This window comes from Epinephelus fuscoguttatus, linkage group LG2 (genome assembly GCF_011397635.1).
Source record: "Epinephelus fuscoguttatus linkage group LG2, E.fuscoguttatus.final_Chr_v1".
NCBI lineage: Eukaryota > Metazoa > Chordata > Actinopteri > Perciformes > Serranidae > Epinephelus > Epinephelus fuscoguttatus.
The window spans coordinates 8946647-8973216 of record NC_064753.1 but is presented as its reverse complement, the minus strand read 5'-3'; the positions used below and the strand labels follow the sequence as shown (position 1 = coordinate 8973216).

Here is a 26570-nt window from a genome sequence, read left to right as displayed (position 1 = left end):
TCTCCTCAGATATTCCTCCATCTACAGTCTCATCAAAAAAAGGCTTCCTCTTTCTCTGTTTCCTTTTAAATGTTGGTGTGATGCCTATAGCAGAAGCAACAGCAGTAGCCTCTGTCAGCAAATGGTCCCAGGAAGCACGCATACATGCCATCTCGTTTTCAAGTTCTTTTATGTTAGCAACTTGAACTTCAAGGGACAAAGAAGAAGACTGGCTTGCAAGATTCCTGTCTTCAATACAGCCTAACACTTTAACCCAAAATGTTAGTAGCACCACTGCATCAAAAGACTCAAAGTAGGTTTTTAAACCATGGGCCTGAGCTTTTGCTTCACTTGTTAGGTTACCTTGTGAAATGAGCATTTCCAAAGCTTTGAGGACATCTGGCAAATGCTTTGCCAGGGGGCGCACTGCCTCTATGCATGCACTCCAGCGTATATCTGACAACTTGTGCAAAGAGCAGTGTAAAACTTTCATCAAAACTTCCCATCGCTGAGGACTGCCACTAAAGAGTTTATACAGTTCATTAACATATCCAAAAAATATATTTATTTCTGGACTGGCCTGGGCTGCATGAACTCCAACGAGGTTTAATGTGTGTGATGCACATGGGAAAATGTGGCTGTAGGGTTCTTTTGTTTGATGTGTGCTTGTACCCTTTTACTTTTCCAGCCATATTGGCTCCGTTGTCATAACACTGACCTCGGCAGTCGCTAGATCTATGTTGTGTTCATGCAGTGTTTCTTCAATCAATGATGCTATCTCTTCTCCTGTCTTGTTGTTAAAGTCTCTAAATTTGAGGAATCTTTCCTTTATTTTCCACCCCTCAGTTGGACTCTGATGTACATATCTGAGTAACAACACATTTTGCTCCAAATTAGAGACATCTGGTGTGGCATCACATATTATAGAGAAATAGGCTGAATCCTGCCTTTCTTTTAAAATGGTATTTAGAACACGTTTACTGCAGAGCTCAATAAATTCATTTTGACTTTCGGGTGAAAGGTAGTGTGCTTGCAATTGCTTTCCCTGTTCTCGCTGTTCTCTAATCTTTTGTAAATGCTCATGTAGGATATTGTCATATTTTGACAACAGTTCAATCAGTCCAAGAAAATGCCCATTGTCTGGTTTATCCAATACTGCTGTTTCACCTCTAAATGGCAGATTTCTGGAAGCCAAATGAAGTGTTACATCTAACAGTCTCTTTAGTAATGCTTTGTTTTTTTGTATCTCATCTTCCATTTTTTGCTGTTGTTTGTTGTCAATCCCTGAGGCTTTCAAGACACTGTGTTGCAGGTTCTTCCATTTCCAGTAACAATATTTGTGTGCACTGTTCCTCGTGTTTCTGGAAACCTTTCATAAAGTTTTTGTATCTTATGTTGCATATTTTCATCCCTCAGTAGAATTTAGAGCACTTGTTGAGCGATTGCCCTGATCTTGTTCAAATGAAAATAATATGCATGGTAGACAAAACAGAGCCTGTTTGGAGTGACTGTATATTAGCCAGTCCCTTTCAATTTTCTCTCTGCCATTATGGGACGAAGCATAACATAAATAATTTGGGAAAGTCTTACCATCTACATCTGTGGGCATAGCCTCCTTTGGAAAAGGTGGTCTATCTGCTAAAGCACGTACTACACTTGTCCTGTCTGAGTCGGTCATGACAGTAGGCCATAGGCCAGGGTACCTAAAGTCTGGAGACATGCCAGCTCCCTCATCAGTCCTTTCCCTTTCTTCATTTTCTGTCATTGCTGCCTCAAATTGAGGTTCACTCCTCTCCCTGGACTCCTCTCTCTCCATAGCCGGCTTTCCCTCTGGCTCCATACATAGCCTTACATCATTTTGATCATTCTCTGTAAAAGATAGGCCTTCATTACTACTAATACAACAACAACAACAACAACAACAGCATTCATGATGAATGCAGACTCTGACTGACACACTCTCCCTACCGATCTGCGGCTGCTGCGCTGAGTGGGACCCGGGACACGCCCCCTCCTCAGCTCTGACTGTGGGCTGCCTGACAGCTCCCTGTCTCTCCCTGACCGGCTCCTCTGCTGTTCCACTGCTGCTCGTTTGTGCTGTTTCAGTGATGGGTTCGTATTAGCGTTTGCTATAATACACAGTGGGTTGTAAACCCAAGATAAATCCCGCCGCCGGACCCGAGTCTGTTCACCCTCGCGCACCTGCTCCCCACAGACTAACATTACCTCCCTGATCTCCCATCACCTTCTCTCTCCTCCGCTCAACGCGGGCAGCATGTCTTGTCATACCGCAGCTCAATAGGCTACAAGCGGCCGGTGACAGACTCGAATCGGCAAAAAAATCGTGCAAAAAAAGGAAAATATATATATTTGAAATATTTAATATGTTAAAGTTTTTAAGTATATGTTGAGTAGAAAATAATATTTAATTCATTCAGGCAATGATTTAATTAATTTAATTTAATTAAAAAGAAATATGTGAATGTAAAGTAAAATAAATTAAGGGTCATTCAGGGGCCCCTATGGTCCTGAGGCCCGGGACAACATACCCGGTTGCCCCCCCCCTGTCGACGGGCTTGAACCCGACTGGTTACATTGCAGCCTGTTTTGAAGTTTGTGGCTGCAGCAGTCTTACTTAATACTAAACCAGTTTAAAAAAAATGTTGTTCCCATGAGTAACTGAAACGTGGGAAAACAGGATCCAGGTTGAAAACTACCTTTGACACATTTGAGCCCTTTGACTTAAATGAACAAGTGAATTTGTCATGTTTTCTTGAATGTGTTTCGCATGATGGATGCAGTAGGCTACTTGTGATGTCCTATTTTGCATTTTTACTTCTGCGGTGGTGTGTCATACAACATGCTAACGTTATTAGCACAAGCCTATGGCATTTTACATTGTATTGATTAGCCTAGCGGCCAGCAATCTTTCCCTCTTCTCATATGAAACCTGGATAAATCTCGAAGTATAAATCCCTGAAGGATAAATCACACACAAGACTTAAAATGCTATTTTAGTGAAGTCTTTACTGTCTTCACAATTTATTGTTTCTTATCTGTGAAATACAAGTAAATACAAGCTTTGTTTCCACTGAGGGAAATGGTGTCAGTATACAGGAACTGTAGGTCTATGTTTTGAAAACACCCCCATTTCACTGGTAACTTAGCCTGTCCCCCCCGCCGCAGGAAATAATGGATTAATCCTGGAAAGCTATTCTCCTTATGAAAGTAACACAGCGATTATTCGACCAATGAGAATTTGGTCGGACGAGAGCATAGCGACCAAATAGGCCTAATCGACAAGTCGACCAGGAGACTACAGCCCTACCTCTGTCCAGGTAACACAATCCACCAACCAGCATCTCTGTAGGTCACACATTAATACATCATATCTTGTTTGTTTGATGCTGAGGTGTAAAAACACTTTTGGTTTTAAGGGTGTATATGCACAGGGCTATGTCTTAGCTGGCAAAGCTAACGGATTATTCTGATGTGAATGTTTTACTTCAACCCCGCTCCATTCACTCATCTGTTTCACCCTCTGTCACAGATCATCCTGAAGCAGATGGTGGATGCAGCCATTGAGATGCACTCAAGACATTAAATTGAAAAACATCCTAGTGGAAACTGGATCCATTGTCCCGAGTGCCTGAGTGATTGATTTTGGTTGTGGCTGCATCGTGAGAAAGGGATATTACTGTTATTATTGTGGTATGATATCTGGCCTCTCCTGATATTTTAACAAGGATTCTCCCCCTCTTCTCTCACGTCTTGCCCTATTTTTAATCGTCTCTGACTGTGTCCCTCTGTCTTTGTTTCTGTCATTGTGTATTTAAGGTACCTTCTAAAAAGCCTCTCCAGAATGGCTTATGGTCCGAGAATACCAGGCCAGTCCCTCAACAGTGTGGCAGCTGTGAGCACTGTTGTATGACCTGCTTGACCATAAGCATTTATTTAAAACTCAAGTTTACCTTGACAGAGGGCCTGTCCACAGGTAAGACACACACACACACACACACACACACACACACACAGAGTATCTATGATTCATGTGTCCACTCTGTATGTAGTATAAGATAACCAAATGTCTGTGTGACTGTCCCATAGGCGGCCGGCATCCATCCATACATATGTTGGCTTTTCACTGAACCCGCGGTTTCACGCATTTTGGACCAGTGGGAGGAGCTTAGGCTGCATTTTGCAGTCACTAAGTCAAGTGAAAACTGCTACATGGCTGAGGTTTTACACTCCATGTACAGTGTATCTGACTTTTTTGAAGTCGGTGCTGGGTGAGGTGCAATTGGCCATCAAAGCTTTTGAGGGAGAACAGGTAGATTCTCTTAAGCTACTTGACAGCTTGGTTAGCCTGATAAGTCTGTGAGCAGTAGGGTGCTGAATCCACTGGCAAATGTTGATGTACTCAAAGGGCCAATAGCTGGATACATCGGTCCCAAACCGTACTTTAGTTACCTTTTTGAGTCAAAGACAGCTGAGCTCCACCTTGCGCCTGAGGATGAAAACAGTGTCAGAAAGTGGTGTGTAGACTTCACCATCTCCCTCACTAGTGAGTTGAGGATGAGACTGCTGGACAACATCGAAGCATTGCAGTACGTCAGTTTTCAATATGGAGGAAACTCTGAAGCACAATATGGCATGCCATCCATCTTAAGGGAACAAGACAAAAAGCACACTGGGTTTCTGGAGTGAGATTTAGAAGTTCAAGAACTTACCATGGCTGCTGTGTCTGTGTTGTCCTTGCCGCACTCGAATGCTTAAGTCAAGAGAGTATTCAGTCAGATGAGTGTGGTAAAAAGCAAACTTAGAAATCGGATGTCCTTGCAGACCCTTAACTCCATCCTTACATCTGGTATGGAGTGAATCTGTCTGGTGAGGCTTGCTATGAGCACCAGCTGCCTGATAACGTTTTGCAACTTTTTGGCACGTCAGCTGGTTACTTATTTAAGTCTGCTCCCTCAGTTACTGAACCTGCCATAGAGAGCCTTGACCAAATGAGGATGACCCACTCTTTCTGTGAGCCTGCACAGCATGAGTGTGTGTGGAGGGGGGCTCTGAAAAACAGAAAAACATATGTACAATTTTTACAATGTAAAAATGTTATGGTTAAAAATGTTTAAGTTCATGCACTGAGGAAAAAATAAATAAACAAACAAAAAAACACCTGCCAGAGTGTCATTTTTGGTCACTTTCACAGGTCCCAAGCCTGGATAAAGGAGGAGGGTTGGAATTGTTACATTAAATAAAACAAGAATCGACAGAAGAAAGTTTATTTGTAGTTCTAAACATATTCAGGGTGTTTTTTACTCACTTTTTGCCTCTCCCACAACACTATTACAACACTATACAACACTATTAGCAAGATTGTTCTTGCTCTCAATGAAAGTGGACAGATATTGTTGCAGCTCTCAAATTTTCCAGTGAGTATTATAGCTAGCTAGCTAACTACTACGGCTGCTTGTAAGCTAACATTAGCTACTGGAATGTTTGCAATAGCCCACAAGCTAACCGTACATTTCAGCTAAAGATTTCTTGCTTCTATCATATGAATGCTTACACAATGTGACTTTTGAAGCTACCAGCTGAAACATACAGTTAGCTCATAGGCTCCTAGCAAACATTCCAGTGGCTAACATTTGCTTGCAAATAGCCCCGGCAGTGGTTAGCTAGCTATAGCATATAGCATATGCTGAGGATTTCAGAGGCTGCAACAATTTACTGTCCACTTATTTAATTCTCCACTCTATCATTTGACAACACTCTGTTCATAACTCAACTGGGAACTGCCCATTGGTTCGACAGCCCGTTGGTTTGACATCCCATTGTTCTGACCATATTAAACCCATTGTTCCGAAGTCCGTTCCGAAATCATCATGATGCCCTGTGGTTAAGGTCTGGTTAGGTTTAGGCACAAAAACCACTTGGTTAGGGTCAGGAAAAGATCATGGTGTGGGTTAAAATGAAAAAGAAAGTGACAAACACATAAGCCGTGAGCCTACTCCGCCTCAAGCCGGTCGCGGTGCACCATACGCCTGCCGCGAGCCATTCAGCACCACGGACAGTCGGACTAATGGGATGTCGAACCAATGGGTTGTCGAACCAATGACATGGACCCAACTCAACTTATCCGTCTTTCCCACAGTCTAAGACAAATGTAGCCAAATATGCAAATTTAAACAGTTGCCAGTTAGCCTATATTATGTGGAGGTCAAGGCAAGCAACTGTTTCCACACTGATTTTATACCAAGGATGTGATATAATCTATTAAACATAATGATAATATTAAAACTTAAGGGATGTAGCAGGTGGAGCATTCACCTCCTTCCTCTTGGGCAAATACATTCATTAGGCTTCATCCACATATATAGTTAAAGAGGCAACAGATAGCAGCTTTTCCTAAATATATCATTATGAAAATAATGTGGGTTGCACAGTGTAGTGGCCACAGTAAAATCAGACTATCACGTTTACATTGGTTACTTAGTGGCTTTGCAATAAGTTTCTGCCACTGGTGCCGAAGAAAATCTGCAAAGAAAATCTGAAAAAAAAAAAAAAAAAAAAAAAATCTGCTTTACGGCAGGAAACGCGTCATGTATTGCGAAATTGGTCAGTCAGCCAATCAGGGACTGGAGCTGGTCCTTATGAGGAGTTGGACATGAGATAGTTGAGTCACGAGCACAATGGCAGATGGACAAAGTTTGGAGACAAGTGAAAAACGGCCTAGCAAAAGAAAACAAGCTCCTCTGTCTGAGGAGGCAACGAAGAGCAAAAAGGAGAGTGATAAAAGAAGAAGAAAAACAAGAGTAAACCTCAGTCAGGTGTTCAAGAGATGGAGGGAGCTCCGTGACCAAAGAGGCTTCAAAACCAGCTAGCTTTCTTTCTAATGGATCAGTAAGTAACATGGCTAAATGTTAGCTAGCTGAGAGAGGACTGTACTGTACTGGCTGCTAGTTAATTCCTAGCTGGCCAGCATCGCAAATCGCCGCAACCAGGGACCAGGTAGTGTTGGTCGGCTGACGTTGCCATTCTACGGCAGCCCTCAGACAGTGATACCTCTGACAGTGTTGCCTCTTTAAGTTGAATAGATTAAGAATACTGAATGACATCTGACTGAATACATGCTTGGGCACGCCTGTGTGTAACTGCGCACTGACCCCTGGAGGGTAGCTGAAGCAACACCCCAAGTCACTAAGCCTTACAGTCTATGCTATAGCCAAGGTCTACATATGTAATACAGGGTAATCAAGCTGTGCTCACAAATCTAGGCAGTTAAAAATGTAACAGATGTCACAAATGAGCTAATGGCACACCTGTGCTTTAGCATTCCTACATACCACAACTAGCATGCATTACATTTGAATGCTTTGCTAATTGATGGAGAACAGAAACATGCAGACAACTGTGTGGATTGTAGCTCCACAACATGCAAACACAAATTTATATTTGAAAAATATCCCTGGGTTTTCATTTTCACTTAGTGCTAGACTGGTTTTCCAGCAGCCATTCCCTGCAGAGAGGAAGAATCCTGTTGACATTTCTCAGGTGCTGTATGTTTACTATTGTACTGGCCACATGTTGGCATAATGACATCATGATGACATTCACATAGCAAGAGAAAACATGCTTGTTACAACTGTAATGCTTAACATTTAAGGTGACTCTCCCCTACTTTCTACCAAAGAAATAGTCCCCATGGAAACTGGACATTGTTTTGTGTGAATTATCCTTTAAATTTGCCTTTTCTCTCTTACTTCCACTCATCCATATAAACATAACCCCCACCTCTGCACATAGAAATCAGACACCATTCTTGACAAGCACCTTTGAGACAGCAAAAAGGCAAAATGGGAGAATGCTCAGGGCTTTCAAATGGAAAGGAGAGTGTGTATGTGAAAGGGCTGAAATGAAAGACCCAAAGATTATCAAAGAGATTTAAGAGAATAAATTGGTCTGACTCTTGTTGGAAAGAAGGATTATTTGAGAAGAAAACAGATTCTGACTCTGGCCCCTTAAGTTCTTGGATCATTTCCTTGTGGGCACACTTTCACCCAGTCCAAATTTGTCCTTTCCTTCCTCCTCCCTCCTCCCTCCTTTAATTTCTTTTAGTCTTGTCATCCCAAGCAAGGGAGTGAGACTGCAGGAAGATGGCCCATTAAAGATAACCATCGCCTCTCCCAGTGTTCCCAATCAGTGTCCTTTTAGCCAGTATGGGATCAAAAATCTTGTTCCTTTTTCACTCACTGTAACACAACACAAGGTCCGTGGAGCAAAGAAATCTTGGCATTAACCATTAAACAAGTCGAAAAGCAGTCTCCTGTTTCTTAAACTGATTGTAAAGTATCTCCAACTACTCTTCATCCTTGTTTCTTTCTTTGCCTCATTTCCCTTTTTTAAATTTATTTATTTTTTTTGCCTTGATCTCCACATTCATGGTGGCCCTTAAAAGGTTTAGCTAGAAAACTTGATCCTGTAAAGAATTGAATAGACTGGGGTGATTTTTTTCCTTCTTGTGCAAGCAGGGTTTCATGTTAAAGCCAAAGGGATTACAGAAACAGACTTTTTTTTCTTTCAAAAATGAGAGAGTGTGTGTGTTTGTGCTTGTGTGTGAAGTAATGGGAGGTACTAGCTTGGCTTACCACTGCACTGCTGGACCTTGAGTTATTAGTTAATTATAAAAAACTGCATGAAAATCAAGTCCTTTGAATACAGTCAGGGACATATGCCTCAATTGATTTCTAATTAGTTCCTAAAAAGGCTTATAAACGCTCTGCGAACATTCCTTATCTGGTTTCACTTAGCATGATTTTCTTTTTGTGTTTTTATTAATACATCTAAAACTACATTCCAATCAGATCTTTTTCTTTCCCATTAAAGCTTACATTTTCTGTTTCTTCTTTCTCTTTTTTTCTGTCTACCTGTTCTTTCATCCACTCAGTGATTACTTTGCCAGCAGCCAGCAGCTTGTCACAATGACAGCCACATTGTCTGCTCTTTTCCTCTGCCATGTACTTACTCTCCTGTTGTTTCAGATACTGTCACTCCTCCCTGTCCTGCAGTAACCCTGTGTTTCAGCCATTTATAGATACCAACCTACCACCCCGTTCTCATTTCCTGTGCGTCAAATACCTACACTTTGTTGCAAAAGGCAGCCTTTGGGGCATTTATGGGATGCACTGTGCTTTTAACCCCAATGCAAGCCCATCCACGGCATACTTGAAGCTGAGAGAAAGTTACGTAGTTAAAAGAATGAGACAGTCCACTCAGGCGGATGGTTTAAACAAAAACAGACTTTTATCCAGGACAACACTGTTTGTGTCCTTAGTGGCATAGACTGTATAAAATAATGGATGTAGCTACCATGACATCACCCATTGGTTTATGAACTGCCATTTCGAAGCCTCGAGTTCGACATTTCAGCTGTCACCACCTTTCTTGGAGACAGACGTGACCATATTTGGATGAGAGGCTGGAGCTGTGGAGGAGCGAGGGGTGGATCTGACTGAGATGCCGAGGATGCTACCGGCAGTCACCCTGTCACTCAAAGTGGCTTCACCATTATTTTGCAGAATTTTAAGCCTTAATAGAATGAAAACAGGTGAATTATATAAAAAATTCACCCCCTGTATAGTTCTTATGAACAGGGAAATTTGCTATATTGTATTTTCAGATGGGTGTCTGTGGTGATTTACTGACTTCTGAAGAGCAGTGTTGTTTAAAAGTAATGTTACGTAACTTATCCACAGTCGTTGCACACTGATGTCACCCACAACATTTTTACATCGGGTTACTTAATAACAAGATGACAACATGATCTTTTCTAAACCTAACCAACGACTTTGTTGTCTAAACCTAACTGCAACCGTTTCACAACCTTTAGTATGTTACAATGTGTTTCAACTGTGCTTAACATAGATATGCTAAAAAGTGCCTTGTGTGTCACTATGAGACGCCAAGGGGCATGACAAAGCTACAGTATCTGATCAATCACAATCGTTCTTGGCGGTGCCACAGCAACGGTGCGCTTGCAAAAATATTGCCGGGGGGAAACAGGTTTTGGTGTAACGCGCCCACAAAAATATCACCTACAGGATGCGAACCATGGCAGAAAAATGGCTACATCCCCGCAAGATCATTCATTCATTCATTCATCTTCTAACCGCTTCATCCTCTTGAGGGTCGCGGGGGGGCTGGAGTCTATCCCAGCTGACATCGGGCGAGAGGCAGGGTACACCCTGGACAGATCGCCAGACTATCGCAGGGCTGACACATAGAGACAGACAACCATTCACACTCACATTCACACCTACGGACAATTTAGAGTTACCAATTGACCTAGTCCCCAATCTGCATGTCTTTGGACTGTGGGAGGAAGCCGGAGTGCCCGGAGAGAACCCACGCTGACACGGGGAGAACATGCAAACTCCGCACAGAAGGGCTCCCATGCCCGGGATCGAACCGGCAACCCTCTTGCTGTGAGGCGAGAGTGCTAACCACCACACCACCGTGCCCCCGCAAGATCAAACACCACAAAAGTTAGTAAAGGACGTGTTGAAAACGGTTGAAAACTGCTACACAACCGGAGGTGGTAGGGTGGGACTTCAGCGGGTGGCTCGTTCCGCCCAGTGAGAGGCTGATCTCTGCAGCGAACTTCCGCCCACTCAGACTACCAACTCACCAATACTCCATAGTGTACTATTAGACTCTCCAGACTTTCCCTGTCTGATACCCCCAGTCCTCTAGCATGTAAATGCTGGTGCAAATCTCTTGCACAGGACCAATTTTCATCCCTCATTTATGCAAACATATTTGTACTTAATATTCTCTAGAATATTCTGAACAGAAAATGTAATAAAGGCACAGCCTGAAGAAGAAATAGGCACACTTGAAACTTGTCAAAAGACCCAGGTCACTTGAGACAAGCAGAGGGATCTCAATAAGAAGAGATCAGAGTATAGAGATTTAACAGGTGTTAGAGGTGAATTGGGGATTAAGTGATAAATTGTGAGGATGCAGAGAGGTCAAGAGATGTACTTGAGCCTTGAGTCTTAGAAAATCAGAACATTTTGCATCCATCAGTGCCATTAAGAATAAAAGCAGTGATATATAAATAGTATCTGCTGCCAAATAAATGGTGTTTTCATCCAGACTTCTTAGAGTTTGTGCAACTACTATCCCTCATAGAGCAGGTAGCACAATTAGACTCTCCTATTTCCCTAACAGAGTTAAAGGATGCTCTTTATCTGATGCCTTAAAGCAAATCCCTTGGACTTGATGGTATCCTTCCTGAACTGCTGTCGGCGCTTTGGGATTTTATGGGCCCTACAATTCCTAATTCAACCAAACCCTCTTAAGTCACTGGCTCTTTCCACAGAGATAAACCCTTCAGCTATAGACCCTCATCAATCCTGAAGTGAGATTTAATTTTTTAAAAAAGCTAAGCTAAGCTTTTTATGAAGATTGATGCACTGTTAATCTTGCAGTCAGGTTTTTTATACCCATACTGTGCGTGGTTGTGACCGTCACCCACCCTCCCTGGAGACTAGCTTATCAGCCTTTATTGGAAAAACTTCCTAATATGAGCCAGAGAGGGCCGTGATACACCGTAGTGTGTCAAGGGGAAAGTAAGGTACAAGCAGGGGGGATTGAGGGGCAGGTGCTTAAGGGGGGGGGGGGGGGGTCGTTACTGAACACCGGAAATGTGACAGTCCTGGTGGTGGAGGAAAGCCCGATTGTGGAGAAGAGTTGCCAGCGCAGTGTGGTAGGTTTGAGAAGCAACTGAGCCCCTTTTGAGTGATCCCATCGGTTCTTTGCGATGCGTCACGGAGCTGCAGTATCGAACGTGCATGCGTGTATTTGAACCCTCCCAGTGTGTTTATGAAAACCATCACCAGGGTCCAGGGCCAATGTCCCAGCTCCGTGGGGGAAGGTGGGCGGCAAGGCACCCCAAGGCTGCAGGAGCGCCCAGACCCGACGCCCAGGGAGCCGCAGAGGCCGCAGGACACCACGTGGGCCCAAGGAGCCAGGGCGGCAATGGCCAGCCGCCCCAGAGAGCCAGAGACACACCCCAGATGGGCAGGGCAGGAAGGCCCGCCCACCTACCGCCCAACGCAGACCTCCCCCACCCACACCGCGCATATAATCTCCCCCTGCGCTGGGGGAGATTATATCTGCCCATTTGGACTTTGTGTGCAAAGTTGTTGTGACAACCCATCCATTCCACTAGGTGTCCTGTGTCCTGTTGTTCTGCTGTTATTATTGCGGAAGCAAGAGAGGTGTGGTGTGATGTATAAAATATGCATCGGCTTCACTTTCTAAACAATAACAATTGCATAACATGACAATAACAATCATTTACCATCTCTATTATATGGCGGCTGATCTCGTCCTCTGCGCAGAGGGTAAGGAGCTCCCTGGCCTCACTGTTTTCCCAATTTGTGTTCTTTTTGTTTGAGTTAGCCACTAACTGCTGCTAGCTGTTTTTTTTTTAAATATCCTGCGGTGGGCTGCAAGCATAATATGTCATCAGAACACAGTATAAGAAAAACACACGCCCTGCCCATGGTTTCATCCTGCCGGCTGTCCCTTTTACACAGACGCCAAATCAAGGCTGTTATTACCTCTCTTGCTGATTTAAAGACTAGACAACTCTGTCCTCCCATTTTGCAATTGTACCTTTTATACTGAACAGCAAGGCAGCATAATGGTACTATATTCCCACCTTGAACACGCAATATAAAAGGAGCTACAGTCTGCCCCCTTTCTGTCCTGCCTTGATTTTCCTTGTTCCTAGCCTTGCTGTTCACCTCAGATACAAAGAAAAGAGAATTCTGTTCATAGCTTCAACAGCTGCTAAAATTGTTGTTCCGAGATGTTGGTTACCACCCAACAATGACTGACTATACTTTTGGACTATTACTTATAATAATATTTTACAGCTTGAGTGTTTAACAGCCAAGTTACATGGTGCTAATTCTACTGTGCATGATTGTGGTCCCATAGGGCCTCAGTGTTGTGCTGAATGTAATAATGATAACACATTATTGTAATATTTATCATCCTGTGCAGTGCCCATAATTTTGTTGCCATCTTCAACTGAAAACAAGGTGCTTCTCCAATATATGCTGATTGACCATGATGAAGACAATGATATCATTTGTACTACTACAGTTATGTTGTTGCTATTGTCATTATTGGGGTTTTTTTTGTTGTTGTTGTTTTTTTTTTTACTTTTTTGTATACTCTTTGTCTGACAGGAGTTTGATCTAAACTCAATAAATAATTGTAGAAGAAGAAGAAGAAGAAGAAGAAGAAGAAGAGGAAGGTCTGCTTAACATCATTTGAATTATTTTCCCTATGTGTCCAACAAATTGAAATAAATGTTAACCTTGCAAACAGCCAGTGTAATGAGGTATTCTTTGGACTATTTTAAAATGTTTTCAAGTGAAATAGCATGGCCTTGTTAAAAGACAGAACTTAACACCCACTCTTGCATTAATGGTGTTTAAAGAGATAGCAAAGAGAGGAATGTTTTATTTTCCCATACTGTAATTATACAGGACAGTTTTATAACATTATTCTTTGAGCAGTCTGGAGCACATTACACTATGTCTTTTATCTGTTTCAGCTGCTTTCAGCACTTACACATCAACTGACAGATCCACTGATTTCATTTGTTCTTTAATTAATAGTGAATATCTGCTCAGTGCGCTTCAGCCAACGTGACAACTGACATTTTCCTTTAGTTCTTACACTGACACAGTTTTTAGGGCCTCCACTTCAGCCGGTAATTCCAGCTACATTCACAACGTTCATTTCTACTACTTTCACCACCATCCCTCCAACTTCACTCAGGACTTACACTTAAAGCGACACTTACCTTTCTGGAAATTTTATGCTTTCCTTTGTTTAGGTTAAAATGCTATTAATAGGCTGATGGCACACTAAAATGTAAGTGAATTCCACCAGAGATAAAAACTCATAATTGTACCATTCTCATATGGTTCTAAGAAAACTCTGACCAATCCGAGTGTCCTGTCTGTCTGACTTACGTAACCGCTCATGTAACATCCCCATTCATCCTGAGCTAAATAGGGACGAGATGGTCGCAGAGTTTCTGCTGGACAGGTATTTTTAGTTTGCCTCTAATGTAACATAGGCTATAATGTTATATATGACAACACAGCATCCAGTTGCGAATGGCTATCGTTAGCCTACTGTAGCGTAGCCTCTGAAACATAAACATTATCTTCCTTGTGCGTTTCCACTTAGTAGTAACATTAACGCTACTATCTAACTTGCGTTCGACTGTCTTGGTTGTAACGTTTCACTTGCTCTCCTCTTCCGTGTATCGAACATTACCATGCCAACACCTACGTCTATCTATGGACGAGAGGTATATGCTGACAGTGTGACAGTGTGAGATGTAAATATTAATGGCATCTGCCTCTGCTTGGTTGTAATGTTAGCTGGCTCAATGGTGAGAGGCCAGCTAGCAGAAGATACAGGCTTCCTTCTGCATGGTGATACAGTTGGTGGGTGTATTTCAGTAGAAAGAAAATAGTTCCTACATGAAACTTCTCACAGCAAGGTTTGCTGAATATCTTAAGTAACCTGGTCATGATTTCTGTAAAGACACATCGCTACTGAGTGATGTCTAGTTCCATTATGTTCAAGAAAACATCTCTACATCCCATATCTCCAACACACAGCATCCTACAGGTAAGAAGATAATTAGGTGTTTTTATACGCCTGCACTGATGATAGTTGTGGCCAGAAGGATTATGTTTACGAGCTGTCCGTCCATACATATGTGTCATTCCATCCCATCCTTGTGAACACGATATCTCAAAAACACTTAAAGGCAGTTTCTTCAAATGTGGCACAAAGATCCACTTGGACTCAACAATGAACTGAATAGTTTTTGGTGGTCATGGGTCAAAGGTCAAGGCCACTGTGACCTTGTCTGTCTCATTCTCGTTAATGTGGTATCTCAAGAACGCCATAGGGGATTTCTTCAAATGTGGCAAAAATGTTCACTTGAACTCAACAATGAACTGATTCGATTTTGGTGCTCATAGGTCAAAGATCAAGGCCACCATGATCATCTGTCTCATTCTCGTGAACACGGTTCACATCTTAGACTGAAATATGAACTGATAAGAATTTTGTGGTCAATGGTCAAGGTCAGTGTGACTTCACAAAATATGTTTTTGGCCATAACTTAAGAATTGATATGCTAATTATGACAAAACTTCACACAAATATCTAGTATAAAATAATGAAGCGATGGCATATTATATCCAAAAGGTAAAAGTTTAGCTTCCCTGTGCATAAAACATTTTTCTGGCCATTGTTCAATATCATATCTCAGTGTATGACAAAAGTTTCTTTTAACACAGCTTCATACTTACCAAATTAAATCAGTTATAGGCTGATTAAAACTATTCCCACGTAATACCCCTGTAATACTAATATTTTTGTTCTATACATTATATATATATATATATATATATTCAGCCCACCAATATATGCATGAAACCACCTTTATAGATAGAATAACTTATTTTTTATGCAATACTTATTTAATACTGTGCCACAACCCTGTATATAACAATCTTGCTGGTGTTTGATATCTAGCTCTTGTCGGTTTATATCAATTATACTATATTATATTTGTGTTTGCATATTTGATCTGTGTTTAACTCTATTTCTATAGCTGTATCCTTAAATGTGTTCTCTACACTGTATAGGTACATTTAGTGTTATGAGAACTGGGGTCAAATTTCTTCTATGTGTCAATATACCAATAATTTTATTTCTCTATAACTCCTTTTCTTCAGTTTATCTTGAAATATTCTGACTCCAGCTTCTAAACTTTCTAAGGCTTTCTATCATCTCACAAACATGACCAGAGACAAAAAGCAGTCATTCATTTCTCTGTCTTTATTACCAAAAATACAATGGCAAAGTAGTGACATAATACTGCTTATGATGTTCTAAAAATAAATAAACATGAAGCAAGTGTCACACTGCTGTCTGAAGCAATTCCATGTTGAACCTTATTACAAAATTGAATATAAGCAAAAATACACTGATCAGGACAGACATGTTATCTCCTCCACCTCCTTTGCCTTAAATACACGCAGCTCATTTTGTTTGCTGTGTTTAGCTCAAACCGTCAGTTCCCTTGAATACACTAGCAGTAAATATGAAGAGCCAAAATTTATTCTAAAACTTTTTTTTTTGTCTCAATTGTTTTTTTTTTGTTTTTTTTTTACAAGATCATTAAAAAATAGATTATATATTTTAAAAATGTCAGTTTTAAGGTTCTGTAGTTTTCATCTACAATATGTACACACTTTAAATACATTAGGAAAGTGTTTGAGCTCATTAGCTAGTCATGTAAGAAAGAGCTGTTTCACATACTTGGTTTATTGTTTCAGTGACGCTAAAACTGCTGGATAAAACAAACGTGGATTTGCCTCTGTGGAAAACATATTGAGGTCAGACAGTGAAATTTTCACAATAATCATCTTTAATAGAGCTGGCTGAGTATTGTGTGCCCAAATCAAAATACAGATCTATGGCTAGCACATTCAGACATGTGACTGACGTTGTGGCAGAGAGGTAAAAAATTCTAGTTTCAACACAAATATTACCTTGAACCAAAAGGCACAATTAACCAAAACAAAAGACAATTCTTGTTTCTAAAAAAAGCTAATATGGCACAAAGTTTTGTAGCTGTGGTGCAAATTAAGTCTGAGGGAAATGGAACCGTGTGAACAGGGAAGATCCACACGTTCTCAGAGTGGTAGAGACACTTGCTTTCATACTTGCAGTGTCTGCAGCCTGTGTTGACACACTTTTGCAATTTGTGACACTAAATGGAAAATATCACTACATGCAAAACCCCACTTGACCTATATGCAGTTGCCACCAGGGGAATGACCCAAGATGTTATTTGCCAGCTGTGAGCTTAAACTTGCAGTACAAGTAGTTTTATTGTCTTTATTTGTTAGGTTACTAAAAGATATCTAAAATGATTTCACTTTACTTGAAATATAAACATGTTGTAGTCAGTATAAAAGTTGATGCGACATGACAGCTTGTTCATTTTTTCCAAGTCTGGCTGACACTACAGTGCTTAATTTGCAATACAACAGAAATGCATTCTTTATAGAGTTTACAAGAGTTACAAGTTACTCTGTTATACACATTTACTGTGCAGTCATAGACTGCACTTGGATGCTTATTTTTGTAGCTTTGGCCATCATGTCTGTTGGTTAAACCTGTACACACCAGATTTTGCCCTTGATTTTTATTTTCAACAACTCCCATTAAAAGACAGAAGTTAACAACAAATGTATCCCACTGTTAAGTATTGACAGTATTGTTTTTGCATCCAAAGTCTGATATATATTATTCCTCCGTGCCATAGAGCTCTTGTATCACTTGAATCACTTGTTCTGCACTGCACTGTAGTCTGAGTCAATCCCACATACACTGCACCAAATGTATATAAATAAGCGGCTGAAAATAGTCCCAAACATATACACTATGGCTTGTTTAATTGCCGTTTGTCAAAAACTGTTATTAGAAATGATGTCACCTTCAAAAAGAAAAAAATGCAGGAAAAATATTCATAAGGTTTGGTATGTCTTCAGTTGTAACCAGTATGCTTGTGTTGGTGCCACAAACAGGGTAGGCTGGAAATGATTTTAAGGTGGATTAAATCAGGGATACTCCACTTGCTTTGTCTGAAGGCCACTTTTGCAAAATGTCAAGAGGCCAGGGGCCAGTTATTAAACGAACATTTATGATATTTATTAGAATATACAATTGATGAACTGTCTGTTTTCAACCTTGACACTGGCCTTCCTCACTCATCTTTGCCAAGAGGCAAACCCAGTCGCAGCTGCCCCAAACAGGTCAGTTGTAAGCAGGGGTGTTTTTAGGATTTGAGGACATTCAGGTTTTAGCTCAGAACTCTGTTGGAGGGTCAGGGGATCCTCTCCTTGCACTATTTTTTAAATTAACTCTGGCACCTCATTTGCATTCTCACTATGAATCAATTTATTTTCATTGTGAGTAAGAAAATGGTTAGCGGGCCACGTGGCATCCCATCATGAGCCAAATGCAGCCCACAGGTTGTAAGTTGAGTATCGCTGCAGTAATGTGCTGCTGGTTTTGGTCTTTTAATGGAATTTACTGACACTTAACAAAAATATGTGGCAAACCATTTAATTGCTAAGATTTCAGAATATGACGAAATTGCCTCAACAAAGCACTGCAGGGCATGAAACACCATCATACCAGTTACACAAAAACCAACAGTTTAGCCAGATTATCTTAACCATTTTATTTTTTTTACCAAAAGTAAAACCAAAACTGATTGCACCTGAAATATTGCTAATAATTCCTCATTGCAAAAGAGAACTGTGTGCAACTAAGTTAAGTATAGCAGGTCAGTGGGACCAGCAGGCCATTCAAGTTTAATAGAGGATCCCCACATGACAGAGAGGAGAGAGCTGGGGTGTGTCTGTCCAGCCTTTAACTCTCACTGCTCATTCACATGCATGCCAGGTTTATCAGACAGGTGGAGCACTCAAGTCCCACTTTTATTTTATCCTTTAAAGTATAGACATGTCACAAACTTCCCTAATTCTGCCATGCAGCATTGTAAATTAAAAGCCAGACAATCATTCCCCTCTTTGATAATGAGAATTCCATCCCAGGTAACAAGGTCTTTGAGATAGAGATTTAATTTGGTTTTATCCACTATGCTACACACACGTGCAGACACAATTTCAAGATGTTATGTCAGGTGGAGTAGGGGGCCCATGAATTATGGATATTCCATTTTATCTTAATTTCCTCAGCCTCTGTCTATGTGGATGACATACTGATGACTGCCTGACAGGACTGCGTGATTCATTAGACAGCTTGAGATGCTGACAGAGAATAATCTTCAGTCTGTTTAATTTTCTGTTAATTTCAATGTTTGGATGAGATGTAAAAGGGTTTTTTTCTGGCAAGATTGTGGCAGAAGCATGAATGTTCTCCTGTAAGGCTTCCCAGTGACACCAATCATAGCAATCAAATGGCACAGTTTGACGTGAATCAACATTTAGGTGCAAGACATATTTTGGTTGTTCCTAACACGCATGTGGGTGAGCGAATAGCAAGAGTTGTGCCAGTACTCCTTTCCCGCACATTAAGCCAGGTGTTTTCGGCACAGTCAGCATCATTTGAGATATTAAGGTTCAATTTTTCTCCTTTCAGAAAAAGCCATTTGCTGCTGCTCATTCTGCATGAAAAATAACTTCCACCCAGTGAGTCGATCCATCACGGTAAACACCAAGCCTTCATTGATCAAGGTATCGTCATTACACTGTGCTGAGTTGAGTGTTTCCCGATCAGAGCTGATATTATCCTTATATTACACTCCTGCTTCCAGTCAATCACATGAGAGCACATGGGAGGACTGCGCCAATAAACCTCAATAAAACATGTCGCCTTCCAAACTTTATTTTCACATCCATGTCTTCTTATTTCAGCCATATTTGTTAGCTGGGACAGCGGCCATTTCAAGTTTGACACTAAAAAGTTTATATTTTAAAAACACTGACAGAAAAGAGCAAAGGTTATTATAAAAATGTTATTATATACAACAGAAATTGCATGGGCTAAAAAAAGACTACACCTTCAATGACAACGCTTAAAGTGAGCCTAGCACCACAATCACAGGTGAAAACAGGTGTGTCTGATTCAATACATATTCCTGCTTTCAAATATCCAGGCACCATTTGATTACAGTAACAGCCCTACCTAAGCTAACTTCCCTTTTTATCATTCCTTTTTCGTCAACATGCCTTAAACCCAATAGTCGCATCGTTGGTAGACTACAATCATCAAACTCTGGTCAACTTCCGCTCTTCCTTTGAGAACTCAGACTTTCTCCTCTAATGACACTGCTTTTCCTTATAAACGATCCAACAGGTAAAATTACAGTCACTCATACATACAAAAATGCAAATAATAATTAACATTTGCCTCTTTAAATTGGCAGAAAAGAAACATGCATAAAAATAAACTGATAAATATGAAATCATATTCAAGCTGTGATGCATGCCTTTAGGCATTGGTGAGTTTGAACACGTACCTCCTTAACTAGGCTAGAGCCTCAACGGTGTCAGATCAAATACATTAAATATTACAGTAGCAATAAAAGAGCTGCCTTACGGTCAATACATGAATTAGACTGGAAAATATGTGAATCTTTTTTTTCCATTTCTGGTGAGGGATTGTTTGGTTTTGTGAGGTATGAACATGTCCCTGTATACTGAAAAATAAACTTGGATTAGAGCTCGGGCTTGTCCCTTAGAATTACAATTGCTTCCCTACAGACACATTTTGTGTCTCTTTAATGTCAAGTTGTTTGACAAAAACGGATTCTAACATTATTTTAATGTTACAAGTTTTTTTTTTTCACATTCCTTTCAAAGGATATGCCACTCAGAAAATAATTTCACAATTTCCCTTGACACCTGTTCAAGGTGTCTGCGCTGGACAGCAGTGACAGTTGGAACTCTTCGATAGCACAACCGACCTGACCAGAGAACATTCTGAGAAATGACAATTAACTACTATAGTACAGTAGATGTGAAATGTTTACACCTTGATATCCACCGTGACCACGTTGAGGTAAAGAAACATAATGAAATACTTTTGTGGGCAGCAGATGGTTGTAAGAGTGCAGCGTCAGTGTTAACATAAAGAGAGGGAGGGGAGGGCAGCTCTCACTCTGCAGTTTGGAGGCCTGCTTGTGCTTCTGGTTGCTGCTGCTCCTTGTTGAGGATGATGCTAATGATGTCTCCCTCGTGCTCCTTCATGTGCTCCATCAGCCGCTCTTTACTGGTTGACTCAAAGCCACAGATACAGCAGCAGAACAAAAGCACGCAGTATTCCATGCCGGGGCCTGGGACGGGGGCCTGGCCTGTGCGTGGCTGGCTCTGGGACTGAGACTGGAGCTGTGCAGGGTCCTTCCCCTGGGGGCTTGGGGATTCACCAGGCCACTGTGAAGGGTCTGTGGTGGGCAGGCCTGCTGAGCTGTCCACAGCCAGGCCAGCTGCTGTTGTTGTTGTTGTTGTTGTTGTCGTCACTGATGTGGGTGTTGGCAGTGGTTCCACTGGGCCCTTTGCTTTGTCCTTTGAGGGCTGGGCCACTGCAGGGCGCTCTGCCACTGACTCCAGCACCGCCGACAACTTCTGAGGGGCTCTGAAAAAAACAAAGTATGGAATCACCAACAAAGAATACGACGACAGAGGGAGCAAGATTAAGTTCTCATTCTGCTGGCCCACTGAGGTAAACTTCTAATTGCCTGTGGACTATTTTTAGTTTTTGACATGTGCTGTGGTGGATGATAGATGTATGCTGCCCATAATCTATAATCCCTATGATGCAGTGTGTGTTTGTAAGACAGCTGGCAGTTACTGGTGTAACACTGTAGTTTTCAAAAAACGAACAGTGAGTACAGTGAAATAAGAAGTTGTGTAAATTCAACCTTTGCTGAATGTCTTTTTGCCAGAAAAACACAAACTGGAGCACTAGCTGCTTAAGTTTTATCATTAGTATCAAATTATCTTAAGAGTTAAAAGAAAGCATGACATTAATAGAGACAACAACATTAGGGCATTCAAATAATCTCAATGCAATAAATTATTTAAGGTTGTTTTAGAACTTGTTACTGCCAAGAGTCACAAAAATACAACTATTTGATGAACTGATTGAAAGGGCACACAAATTAGGAATATTTATGCTAACACTATACACTAAGCAAACTACAACACCGCAGGCTACAAATGGTGGCCTTAAAGGTTCAGGCTATTACTATACCAAACATTACAACTTTTAGCTGAGGCAGGCAGTTTCATTTTGTTGTCATTGGGCAAAAATCCTATAATAACCTTTGAGCATATTGTATTTCAAATAGACTGAGAAAACATTAGACTTCCGCACCTCCTCTAGGCTTTGTTTTCAGGCTTTAGAAAATCTAGCCTGTGACAGGAGGCTTTGACCAATCACAGCACACTTCAGAGAGAGGGCATTCCTACTGGCTGTTCTTAAACTGCAGATGCACATGCACACCCCTTCGGTTAAAGCCTGATTCAGAAGGCGAAGAATCTTGCAGTAGCATTGCTATTTGGGTATTGAAAACAACTGCCTTCACTGCAAAGCAACTCAAAAAAGGAAGACTGACTTATCAAAAAGAGAGTCTAAAAGAGAGTCTGAAAATGTGTCAATATCACCTAGGTGTTTCAGAGATGAAGACAAAAAGTTGCTAATAGTTTCATCTCCTGCTAACTGAAGCCAAAGGCTCACGGCTGCAGCTTCATGTTGACATTTATTTAGATAACACTGAATCACAGTGTGTGATGTGCCTCACTCCCCGCCACTACCACCCTGCTGAGAGGGGCACAGGCAGAAGCTCTGGAGACTGACCAACAGTCAGCGACTGCAGCAAAACAAATCCAGCCAGCGCAAACCCCAGCTCTGGGGGACCAGACAGCTCAGACTCCCCGCTAGATCAGCTGACAGTTTAATCCCAGTGCTGCTGCTGACCACCAGCCCACAGTGACACCCAGTGCAGGGTGGGTTTGTGCTGGCTCAATTCAAGCCTCCGCAGCTGCCCACTGAAGCTCCAGAGCTGCTGCCCAATCTCCTCCTGGCATAGCAGTCCACAGCAGCAGGGAGCGAGGCGAAGAGACCGTGGGGTGGCTATTGTGAGCTGGCTAATTTGTGTCTCATTTGTAGTCTGATAAACAGAGAGAGCGAGGCAAGGAGAAGCTGAGAGAATGTGCTACTGGCAACTCTATGGCAAAATAAGATTAAATAAGTCAGTGTATGGGAAACACTGGTGTACTGAAAGAAGCATGTTCATGTGCCCATGGTCGTCTGGTGGGAGGGGCCTAGGACAGACAGAGGAGAGGGCAGAGCTGCAGGAAGAGGGTGTTTTTTCAAATACATTTTTCCCCTTTTCCAGATTTCTGCCTACCCCAGCTTTAAGTGAAATTATTGCAAATTGCAGCTTTAGTTGTACTCAAACTTTAAAGCCCTTATGATTAGAGAATATACATTACAAAGCTTTTTCCATGACCTATGGTTTACTGCCAGTGGATGTACTGCGGATATCTGCAAACATAGTAATGAAACCTGAATGAAACTTAAAGTACAGATTCCCCTGTACATGAGTTAATGTGTTTACCGGTTGCTCTGGGAGATGGCCTCATTAATGGCTTTGTTAACTTGCTCGTAGTTGTAGTTCTGGTCTCCAGCGTGCTTCCACATGTGGGATTTGAGTGACGGGGGATGACTGCACACATAGCCACACAGAGAGCACCTGGAAGAGAGAGAGGAAAAATAAGAGGAACAAAGGAGAAGAAAATGAGCAACAGAGTGAGAGCGGATCAAATTGAAGTTGATTTAATATGCATACTGAGGTTCCACTAATCCTTCTCCTACTTTCTATCAAGAGGAATCATCCTGTCTCAAGACTCCACAGGGGATACTGAGCTTGAGAGACAGAGACGAAGAGTAAAGTAAGGAAATAGGATTTACAGTACACTGGTGAAGTCATTCCACAAAATTAGAGGAATTATGGATCCTGTCTTTATGAATTCAGATGCTTGGCACTGCAAACATCATTTAGGATAAAGAATTCACACCAGCTGGATGAGATCTTGTGAGAACAAGGTAATCTTTAAACAACCCATGATGTTTTAAAAGGGTGAAAGACAAATGAAGCTTTCCACCAGCCAGTGCTGATATGCATATTTAAAATATAACACTAGGCTAGCATGTGCTGGTGTGCCGCTACAATGGTCACTGAAAATCTCACATTCCAAGAACACTTCTGTTCACTTGCTGGTATTTTTATCTCCTTAAAATGAAAAGGTTTGCTAAGCTTTTTGTCATAGTGTTTATGATGGATCAGGCCTGTTTGGGCTGGATGTCTTCAAGTCAAGTTTGAGAAAATAAGCTGCAACACTCTGAAGATCAGGGTTATCACAGTTTGGGCTAAGAGAATATAGAAAAGAAAACCTGCTAAATGGAGTTAAAAAAAGAGGGTCTAACTAAAATATGCTATTAGTTAATGTCGTGTGTATTTTCTTGTATTGTATTCTATTTTATGATAGTTTTTAACTAATGTAGAGTGTCTTTGAGTAACATGAAAAATGCTCTATAAATAAATGTATCTTATATAATGACGAAAACTCTGTGTGTGTGTGTGTGTGTGTCTGTTCCACGTTTTTCTCCTCACTGACTTGGTCAATCCATGTGAAATTTGGCACAGTGGTAGAGGGTCATGGGAGGATGCGAATGAAACAATATTACATCAATTGGCCAAAGAGGGGCTCTATAGCAACCGACTGAAATTGCAAACTTTGAATGGGCATATCTCATGCCCCGTATGTCGTAGAGACATGAAACTTTGCACAGAGATGCCTCTCCTCATGAGGAACAAATCTGCCCCAAGAACCCATAACTTCCGGTTATACAGATTTTTCGCCATTTTGAATTTTTTGAAAAACACTTAAAATCGATCTCTTCCTAGAAAGTTTGACCGATCTGCATGAAACTCGGTGAACATAATCTAGGGACCAATATCTAAAGTTCCCTCTTGGCAAAAGTTGGGAAACTTACTAAAACTGAGCTTCTATAAGGCAATGGATATTGCGGAGGGCGTGGCTCATCATATAAAGGTGTATAACATCTCGCCACGTAACTTTGTAGGCATATGACCACACATAATCTGAGGGGACCCCTCCATTATTGACCCCGTCAAACAAAATGGGGCGCTAGAGAGCTAATTTCTTATCTAGGCCTAACCGCCATATCGATTTTTACTAAACTTGGTAGATATGTAGAACAGGACACCTCAAGGTGACTGGAGAAATTTAACTCTAATTGGCAACTGGGTGGTGCTATATATAATTGAGGACTGGCATAGGTAGAAGGTGACATAGCTACCAAAGGGTATGGGCTAGTTATTATTATTGTTATTATTATTAGTTCCATTATGGGAAGTGTAGGATCCAGCTTTTAAAAGGTTTCCCTATGTTAGGTACTAAAGGTTCTTTAACACCTAACAAACTGATGTGTTTACCTGTTTGGTTTGTTTGTTGGTTTGTCCTGTGGGTTGGTGTTAAAACTGTCAGCAGAACTCTGGTGCAGACCAAACAACCAAGGCCAGACCCTGTTTCAGGTGCTCCAAACTAACTCTGCTTTCATACCATTCAAGTACCGGACCAAGGAATACTAACCACAGGACTGTGTTACTGTAGATGTGTGAATTTAGCATGATGTCAAAAGCTAAACTACTAATAAATCCCTCAGCTGACTATGAACTGTTGAGAACACTGTCTGTTTAACTGCATATATTTTACATGATCATTCGGTGGTAACACATCATGCATCAGCATGTGAGTGTAACAATTTTCACTGACATTGACATCTGAAAGTGAATTAAGCAATATCACATGTGAGGTAGTGCTGTTGCACAGCTGTGATTCAGTCATAGGCACAAAGCCGCAGGCCGACTACTGAAGGTAACCACAGCCGTGCTAATATTCAGTACGACAGCACACACGAACTCATGAGTGATACTGCTTTTATTCAATAATTCTACAAGCACCATTTATCAGTGGTAAAAGGCGGCAACAGTTTATTATTTGTTTGTTTAATGTTTTATTTGGCTCCGCCAACACAAATAGTTCTGCAACGGGACTTGGACTGGACTGTTGCCAAGCAACACATAAACATTCCTGCACACTAACGTGCAAGTCTCCACATTAACACAGACCAGCTACTGTGTATCATGTAGGTTACATCTGTGTTTCCATTTATTTTGCGACCAGTAAAATAAGAGTCTATGGACAGACGCATTGGTAGCATATTGTGTGGTGCTCATGAGTTAACAGCGTAATCTGTACTTGAGGCGTCTTCTGGTGTCATGTGCACGTACCTGGAGTAAAGTGTCCAAGCCTCTGTCCGTCCTTTTGTCCTTTTCTGACGTCCAGTTATATTTAACTCAAATATTATTTGTAGTAATATGCTTTGCAGTGCAAAGTTTTTTATGATGACCCTTAATGGTGGCTAACTAACACTTTACATAATTAATGGCTCAGAACATCTGTAACATGGAGTGACACATGCATAGACCCAGTGCTATTATACTGTATGTCAGCACTCATGGAATGCCTCCTGTCCAATCAAATTACTTGGTCAGAACTTGCTGCTGTATAAAAAGAGTTGCTAGAGTATGTGAAACATTAGTTTAATAACTCTGGGTATTTTAGCAGTTCATTAAAAACTGAGTGAAACAAAGTGGCCGCGCAGCAACTATCTCCTTTATATTATGATTAATAAATGTCTCTTTTTTTCCCTCCTTCTACCTTTTTATTATAATTCATGTCATATGAGGCCAGTTATATCTTCGGACAAAAACTGCTCATAATAAGTTATTTCTAGGTGGGCTCTTTTCAAACCAAGGCACATAAACATATTGGTTTTAGAGC

General features: G+C 41.2%; 1 protein-coding gene across 2 annotated transcripts in view; it reads right to left on the bottom strand.

Annotated features, from left to right (window-relative positions):
• Positions 1 to 16224: 16224 nt before the first annotated feature.
• The window catches only part of znf507 (zinc finger protein 507), a 31505-nt gene continuing 21159 nt past the window's right edge, over positions 16225 to 26570 (bottom strand). For both annotated transcript variants that reach the window (XM_049602583.1, XM_049602575.1), the window contains exons 6-7: positions 23258 to 23392; positions 16225 to 21270 (exon numbers count right to left, since the gene is read on the bottom strand). In XM_049602583.1, coding sequence (XP_049458540.1) covers positions 20793 to 21270; positions 23258 to 23392 — 613 coding nt within the window. In that variant the 3' untranslated portion in view covers positions 16225 to 20792. The remainder of the gene's footprint in view (positions 21271 to 23257; positions 23393 to 26570) is intronic.